Below are 8,290 nucleotides of genomic sequence, written 5' to 3'. Positions count from 1 at the left end.
ACATTCGCTCACTCTCACACTCATAAACACTCATTCTCACACTCATACGCACTCAAACTCATGCACACTCACTCTCACACTTATAAACAATTATTCTCACACTCATGCCCACTCACTCTCACACTCATACACACACTCACTCACACTTTCACTCATTCACTCAATCTCACACACGCACGCATACACCACACTAATATTACGTAAATATTAAAATGTATTTGAATAAGCGCGGTACAGCGAAATGCGTTTGAATGTGCTGACTCTGGCTTCAATTCGCAAACGCAAGTTCCCAGACTACCAGACTTCCACCATTTATAATACGCCAGACAATTATCCCACCCATCTCACGCCCAAATAACGAACCCAATGCCAATCAAGAAAAAAAAAAAAACATAAAAACAATTCTTCTTTCACGAAAATCGGACGCGGTCATGGCGGCGGCCAGAGTAGTGTGGAAGAGACGAACTTCCTCCACTTTTTTGCGGATTTCTCCGCTTTCCCGGGACTGGGCACGCCGGAACCACAACCCAGCCCCACTCGACGAGTACACGGACGTGCCCGAGTACCCACCCATCCTCGACGTCGGCCGAGAAGCGAAGAAAAGGAGGAAAGCCGAGGCATGGCACCAGAGGATCATAGGCCTACCCACCCTCGAGCAGAAGTTGATGGAGCTCAACATGCCCAAATACTACGGGTATTGGGCGTGCAGGCTCTGCGACACGAGGCCCACGCTCCAGGGCACGCCTTTTACCCAGTACGCCACCAGGACGCACGTGGTGGAGGGATTACCTGAAGGATACCACGAGAAGGAGGCGGCGGCGAGGCTGACGGAGGGGCTGAAGGGCGCCGTCGAGGACCTGCTGCTGCTCAACTTCCAGGCGTCTTTGAGCAGGTAAAGTGGCCTCGGCAGGGTGTGCGGGCTCAGTGGGTTAAGGGGCGAGCAGCAGGAGGGAAAAGGGGGAAAACAAGCAGGTAAAAATACCGGGATCAGGTTCACACAGCGATATATTTTGTTCCCGATAATGTAAAATTTGCCTTTAATGGACGGAATGACCCATAACTCAATGCATTTTCATCTGTGGTACCTTCGCAACTTCATAATGAAAAGGCTGTACCCATGTTAATGGTATCGTAACGCAATGTCTATCGAGTTCCAGCCGCACATGTGCAGTACAGAATTTTCGAACACTGCTCTAATTACAATACCAAACCAGTCGAAAACAAATCTTTAATGTTGTCAGGGAACACCCGGTTGTCATTTTCGGTAAAACTAACCAAACAAAGAATCCTCCGAGTATTCACAGCGGGAGAGAGTGTGTCGGAAAGACTTGTCGTTCATGCGCTTCTGCCCTGGCGTGGGTGGAGCTAGAATTCTACACTGCGCACGCGTGGCCAGAACTTCGGTAAACCAGTCGATAAACATTGTATTACGTTGCCGTAAATGTAGTCACTACGATATAAGAAAGTTGTGCAACGTGTAATACTTTGGCAAGCATTTATAGGAAAATGGAATGACACTCCTCATCATCAAAGGGAAAAACTACATGAAATAATCTACACAGGCAAAGAATAATGTTAGAAATTAAGAAATTAGGTTGTGACAAATACCACAGCTTTTGGGTGGGGGTCCGGGGGAGGGGAACCCCTGATAAGGAAATACAGTGATTGGATTGGGGGTCTGGGGGCAAAACCCCAGCGTTAGGAAGGTTTATGGTTCATACGGCAATGTTCGTGGTTTTCCCAGGATTGGCTAGAGTAATAGGGACTCAGAAGGATAAGATCACTTTGTAAACTTTGCCGATACTTTCATCTGTATCATTTGCCATGGAAAATAACAAGAGATGATTGCATATTGCAGTGTTGATAATTTAAAGAAATATTGATAATTGCAATATTGGATGGCTGTGTGAAACAAAAAAATTACCAGAATTTAGTTCCTATTGTGATGTTTATGAATCCCCAGGAGTGGATGCAGTAATAGGGACTTTGGCATATGATGAAAAAGGTTAGATATTCAATACAGAAGCCTAAATGACAAATATTACTGTTAATCTCTACCATTGAAGGTGGATTAAGATATAAAAAAATGTTAGTTTGTTTCTTAAAATCCATTGAAATTGTTATCATTAGATTTGTAATGAAGTCTGAAATGTTTGTTTTTAGTGGTTTTAGTTGCTGCAGATCAACAATAACATTGATACTAGCTGTTCCAGCTGAGGAGGACATGGAGTAAATAATGTTCTAGAGCAGGTCTGTGTCTTTAAGACCATTGATTTATTACCATTGGATTTATCATTTTGGATGTACTTTTATAGCAGTTTTGATCGGCACTAGGGAACCGTAGCAACAGCACTAGACCCTGTAAGTGGAGAGGGTTTAAGGTATCCTTGGGGGGCGCGCGCGCGCACACACACACACACACACGCACGCGCGCGCGCGCGAAATACAAAATTGCCATCAAATCTAACTGGCAAGATAGAGCCCAGACAGTTCTGAATGATGTATCTTGTATATGATGTCATGATTCGGCTGAAACGAAGGCTTCACTAGTTCTGTCTTACCATGCATACTGAAATGAAGACAGTGTTTGCCAGGGGGGGGGGTTAGGGGTGGAGCCCTACACCAACCCTTCCCTTGGGCAGTAGCACCCAGTCAGAGCAACTTAGATTGTTGAATATATTTTGATGTAGAGTTAGAGATTTTGTTTCTGGCAATTGTATCCGTAGTGTAAAGAATTACCCAAGTGATTGTACAGTTATGGGATTTTTTTTTTTTACCATTTATATATTACTTGTTTATTAATTTTGCTGATTATTACCACTATATTTGGCTAGTAGATGTTGATGGGAGTTCATTGATATATAATTTGTCAGGTTTCAAAATGCAAATGTATTTGAGAAATTTACTATGAAGTATCTTGGGATTGGATCATGTCGCATTTACATGTTTGTTTATTTATTATCAGTAATAGTAATTATTATTATTATATTTATAATTATAATGATGCTGATATGGAGCCCTCATCCCCCCCACTTCTCTGCCTGTGCCTCAGAGGCTACACTCCAATATACACTAATGTGAACCTTCACCATATTCCTGCTTTGTTTAATTACCACAGTAATGGCACCAGTAGACTACTTATGATACCCATTCATTGTAGTTACAGCTGACCAACTGTAGTGAAGATATTGATTGTTAGGGAGGGCATGGATTGTACCAAGAGTAATTACATGTTAGATAACAAAAATACACCAAGAACTGTGATAGATTACACTGATTTTATGCAATAAAATAGTCGTATGCAGTTTCAAGAGGCATCATTCAGATGAAATAAAGTAGTTCCTTATTTGATGATGAGTAGCTTGGTAGATGTATGTACAATTTACCTTAGTCAGAGTGCCTATAGGAGTGGAGGCCACTGTAATTGCATAGTGACTTAGTAGCATGTTCACAATAGAGGTCCAGCATTGTCAAGGATTATTATAAGTAATTAGTGCATGTCATAATTTCAAATATTCATGGCATTCACTTCAGCTCCATAATTTTCCAGGGAATACAGCCTAGCAAAAAGTGCGCTGTTACCAGTAGAAAATCTAGAACTGTGTGCCTGTGCAGTTAAGTAGCCTTTGAATTAAAATATTCATTTTTGTTAATGAAGTTTTTTTTCTCCACATTCCCTAGGAGAAACTTGGGTCATGGGCGAGGCATTGAGAGGAACCAGACACAGAACTTCCTTCTTGGCTTACACAAGATCCTGGCAGCGACATTAGCACCTTCAGCCGAGCACATTAAGGATGCCGTGGTAGGGTATAACATTGTAATGATTTCTTTTTATTAAGGATTTTATGTTTTACTGCAAGGCATTTTATGTTCATTTTATCTTTTTTTTATATAACATTGTAATAGTTGATATATAAGTAATTAATTATGATAACTCTCTAGATCTTTAGCATCTTTGTGTTTTGTTTAAATTTTGTTTTACCATTTTAGGTGGATGTAAGGCCCAGAGTGGAAGCTTTCTGGTTTCTTGGTGGACTTCAGCCAGACAATTTGCTAAAAAAGAAACGGCGAAACTTCAAGCCCATGAAAGACAGAGAACATGAGTTTATGGAAAGGTTTGTTTGCTAGTTTTCTTCATATATTCACTTCTTGTACTTTTTAGTCATGATAATGCCATAGAATTTTCACATTAGATTGTGAAGGATTTGTTGATAGTAATATTTAGAATTGTTCTGCTCTTAGCACTAGAATTTGATATAATCAGGAATTTGTCTTTTCTCTTGATTTCTTCTTTCAGTCATCATTTTGTTATTTTTATTGATCTCCATTGTGTAGCTACATAATTCCAGAATCCTGTTGGAGTGAAATTTAGTTTTCATGTTAGTGGTTGATAAAAAACATAATTGCCTTGTATATACTGTACAATAAACGTACAGTCTAGGAATATATTTCAATAAAATACAAGCCATAACTGTATTGACTTTAGTAAGATAAAAAGAGAGAATGCTCTCTTTAGATATAGTATGGTAAAGTCATTGAAAGTTTTCTTCAGATATAGTTACAGATATAGTATGATAAAACGTCATTGAATAGTTTTTGGATATGGACTTATAATCTAAAAGAATACTATACAAACAGCCACTGGCAAAAATCTTTTCTACCTGTAAATTTGCTTTGTTCTCCAGAGCCATACAGGCTGAGAGTTCTCCCAGCCTCTGTGTCCGAACAAGTTTGGGTCTTCCGGAAGTGGTCTCCAGGGAGGATAGCCTAGCAACAAGTGCGCCGGTACCAGTAGAAAATCTAGATCCACGAGCCTATGGTTTCAAGTTCCGGCACAAGCATGCTTCGATTGTGACAGGTTTGTGACAGCATGATTGTAATTGATCAAACTGGATTTTGTTAAAAAAATCTAGGTATTGTAATTTTGTGCTCAGATATCTAAAAGAAGAGAGGAATGCATGACATGAAAGACTTATTCAGAAAAAGGAACAACAAAGCTATTATTTATCTGCTCTGGCTTGGGAGCTTTTTGGTTATTAAAGTCACTACGATTGTCATTAGCTTGTCACATTTATTGCAGGATTCTGGCCGGGGGAGGCAAAGGAACACAGCCAGCTCTGGTTACACAGCAGAGAATTTGAAGAAAAATATAGCCTGGAGTTTGGACCTCATAATGTGCACAATGCTTTAATGCAGAAGATGATTGTGTCTTCATTTTCTCAGGCACTTGCACATGCCACATATCAAGGTTAGTGGGTGAGGAATAGGTTCCTTGTGGGATGATTGAGTGGTTAGTGACTAATATATATAATAATAACTATTTATATAAAATACTGTATATGTGCAGACACACACATACACTTTCACACACACATATTGTATATACTTTTTCTTTTTTTCTTTTCTTTTTTCTTTTTTCTCCCTCTCCCTCTCCCTCTCCCTCTCCCTCCCTCTCCCTCTCCCTCTCTCCCCCTCTTCTCCTCCTCCTCCCCCCCTCCCCCCCTCTTCTCCTCCTCCTCCCCCCCTCCCCCCCTCTTCTCCTCCTCCCCCCTCTTCTCCTCCTCCTCCCCCCTCTTCTCCTCCTCCCCCTCTTCTCCTCCTCCTCCCCCCTCTTCTCCCTCTCCTCCCCCCTCTCCTTCTCCTCCCCCTAATTCTCTTATTCCTACTTCATTGTGGTCACAACTTAACCCATTTGTGACAGGTTTTTCCTTGGGGTACAGTCTTTGACCAGAACCTTCGACAGGGCTTGTTTTGTTTAGGACTCAACAGCAGAGGTGTCAGTGGTGCTATCTTTTTTCTTTTCCTTTGGCTACTACATTGCTCCTGATTTCCTTCTTTTTTTTTAATAATTATTAAGACGTGTCTTTTTGTCGTATTCTAATTTAAAAATTAAAGACAGAAACGGCATGGGCATCCCCAGTCCACTGTTTTTCTCAATGAGTAAGGCTGTGTCCTTTCTTCCTGTGTCAAAATTTGTCACAAGTCAATTTGAAGCTGATTATTCCCACTTTTATTCTAAGATATTTAGTGAAAAGGCTGCCTGCAGTTAAAGAACTTTTTTTTTTATCTTTTCAGGATTTGGTCCAGTGACAGAGTTGACTTACCCAATTGTACAGCAGTCAGCAATAACAGACGGTCAGAAATGGAATTTTAGCTTGTACCAGATGAACACGTGTGCTCTCCATTCTGAAAATGCTACTGAAAACCCACATAACAACATATTGTGGTGAGTTAGTGATTATTATCCAGTGTGTACATTTTTTTTCCTCATTTGCAAGATTTAAAAAATTGCAATTTCTTCCTCAACTCTTCCTCTTTTCCTCCTCCTCCCCCTTTTTTCTCTTTTGCCCTGGTCTTGTCAGAAGCTGATAAGTCAGTAAAAAAAAAAAAAGCTGACAATTGTTAGTGGTGTAGGATGATTTATGGTATGTAATATAGAGCTAGTGTAAACTGGTTTGTGATGCAGATGATATTTTAAATAATCACAACAGTAAAAAACAAAACAATATAGTTTTTTTTTGTTTTCTCTTCATTATTACAATTAATTATCTGTTTGTTACCTATTTAAGGTTGAGTCCAGAGCAAAAACTCTTTGAGGCTGTGGAAGAGAGTGGAGTGAAGGGTCTTAATGAAGAGGTCTTGACAACCCTCATTGCCATGTACCTGAAAAAGGGCATTGTCAGAGAAAATCCATCGCCCTACCTCGCTCCTTATAAGGTACTCTAGACGTCCTTTTTGTTGTGTGTGTGTGTGTGTAAGGAAGTTTTTTTTAGATTGCACTTGAGATTCAGTATTAGACTAGGAACATTCACTTTTGTCTTGCCAATTAATTCTTCCCTCCCCCTATAGCACCTAGCGAACCACAATGCACCTGAAGAATACCGAGAGGAGTTCCAGGAATACCTCCGTGACTTGCTCTCTGGACGTCCCAGACACCTCCTCAAACCAGAAATGTACTTGTGGGAGAAGATCTACAAGAAGGACTATAACACTAGGCCCTATGAACCTCCTCGTCGGTTCTTTGAAGAACATTAGTAAGTCTAGACAAGAGTATAAGTTCTGATGTGTTTGCTCAGATAAAAACAAATTGGATAGAATATGAACAGCATGTATGCCATGACATTTCAAAATTGGAGAAAATTTTTCCTTGTTGGATGAAGTAGAAATGAAAATGGTCTGTTTCATCTTTTATTTCTTCCATTCTTGTTGTAGCTGTTTTATTTTATTTTGTTTTAAATACTTCAGGATTGAACAGTCATTCTGTTCTCATGGAGTTTGAGCAAATTGTATTATGGGAATGATGTTATTACAGTTTAAATAATTTATGGGTAACTTTTTTTCTTTTTTCTATACCTTTTCTCTTTCTGTAATCTCATTTTGTTAGTAGATCTCATTTTTCATCATGGAATGTGAGGTTGTAAGCCAGATAAGCTTAAGATATAAAGACCATACTTTTCTTACATATAATATTTCCCTTTTCATTGCTACATCTTTTTCTTTTTCTCATTGCAGCAATCAGAAGAATCCTGAGAAGCGACGTCTCGATGACTATAGTCCTATCTACATTCCTAAAGCTTGCAGGAAGGACAGAAAGCAGAAATTCAAACCCCGATTAAATACAGAGCACCTTTTTAAGTATGATTAACCAACTGTTTCGGAGAATGAGAGGGAACTACCATGTAGGTTGACTTTAATTAAGAAATGGGTCAAACTTTCAAAATAGTGATGGGAAATTTGAATTTATCTGAGATGCAGTTATTTATTTGTTGATAATTTAGTCACATTTCACCTTAATTTGTTGTAGAAAAAATTATACCACTGTACAGTTCAGAGCTAGGACTTGAGTGTTCTTTTTGTAAATAAATGTTTATATTAAAATGTTTTATTTTAACCCTATTTGTCACATTCGAAAATCAGTTTGTAACTGGATGCTTCAGGTATTAATAAAGTGACCCATTATGTAGCTTTAGTACTTAAATGAGTGGTATTTTTAGTCATTGTCCTTATTCTATACAAGAATAAATTTGGCCTGTGAAAATCGACCACCAAATTTTAAATTAAACGGAATGGTTTTGGTAAAAAGCAAAATATACATGCATGGGTAATTTATTTATTTATTTTATTGTATATTTTTTATCAAGAGTAACCGATAATTAAATAAATCTAATTCCGAGATCAAAATACAAAATTTCATATTAAGAAAAAAACAAATCCCCAGCTTCTCGTGGGGGGCTTCCTTTCCCTTCACTTCCCTATTCCCTTGCTCGTTGTTGTCGTGTGGGGGACTGAG

At 39.1% G+C, this 8,290-nt stretch overlaps 1 protein-coding gene across 1 annotated transcript; it reads left to right on the top strand.

Moving 5' to 3' along the window:
- Positions 1-410: 410 nt before the first annotated feature.
- On the top strand, positions 411-7,878 carry LOC119598629 (28S ribosomal protein S30, mitochondrial-like). Its single transcript, XM_037948316.1, has 9 exons — positions 411-892; positions 3,682-3,802; positions 3,991-4,115; positions 4,686-4,858; positions 5,081-5,248; positions 6,076-6,226; positions 6,570-6,717; positions 6,850-7,034; positions 7,513-7,878. The coding sequence occupies exons 1-9, from the start codon at positions 432-434 to the stop codon at positions 7,643-7,645; spliced, it is 1,665 nt and encodes a 554-aa protein (XP_037804244.1). The 5' UTR covers positions 411-431; the 3' UTR covers positions 7,646-7,878.
- The last annotated feature ends 412 nt before the right edge of the window (positions 7,879-8,290 follow it).

The sequence above is a fragment of the Penaeus monodon genome, chromosome 41, assembly GCF_015228065.2.
Source record: "Penaeus monodon isolate SGIC_2016 chromosome 41, NSTDA_Pmon_1, whole genome shotgun sequence".
Taxonomy (NCBI): domain Eukaryota; kingdom Metazoa; phylum Arthropoda; class Malacostraca; order Decapoda; family Penaeidae; genus Penaeus; species Penaeus monodon.
Note: the sequence above shows the minus strand (reverse complement) of the source record. Positions and strands in the feature narration are given on the sequence as shown.

Bases quoted from the DNA above. Each gene is read 5' to 3' on its own strand.
- LOC119598629 (XM_037948316.1), top strand. From the start codon at position 432: ATGGCGGCGGCCAGAGTAGTGTGGAAGAGACGAACTTCCTCCACTTTT. The intron at 5,249-6,075 runs GTTAGTGGGTGA...TTATCTTTTCAG, and splicing joins TGCACATGCCACATATCAAG to GATTTGGTCCAGTGACAGAG. The intron at 7,035-7,512 runs GTAAGTCTAGAC...TTCTCATTGCAG, and splicing joins CGGTTCTTTGAAGAACATTA to CAATCAGAAGAATCCTGAGA.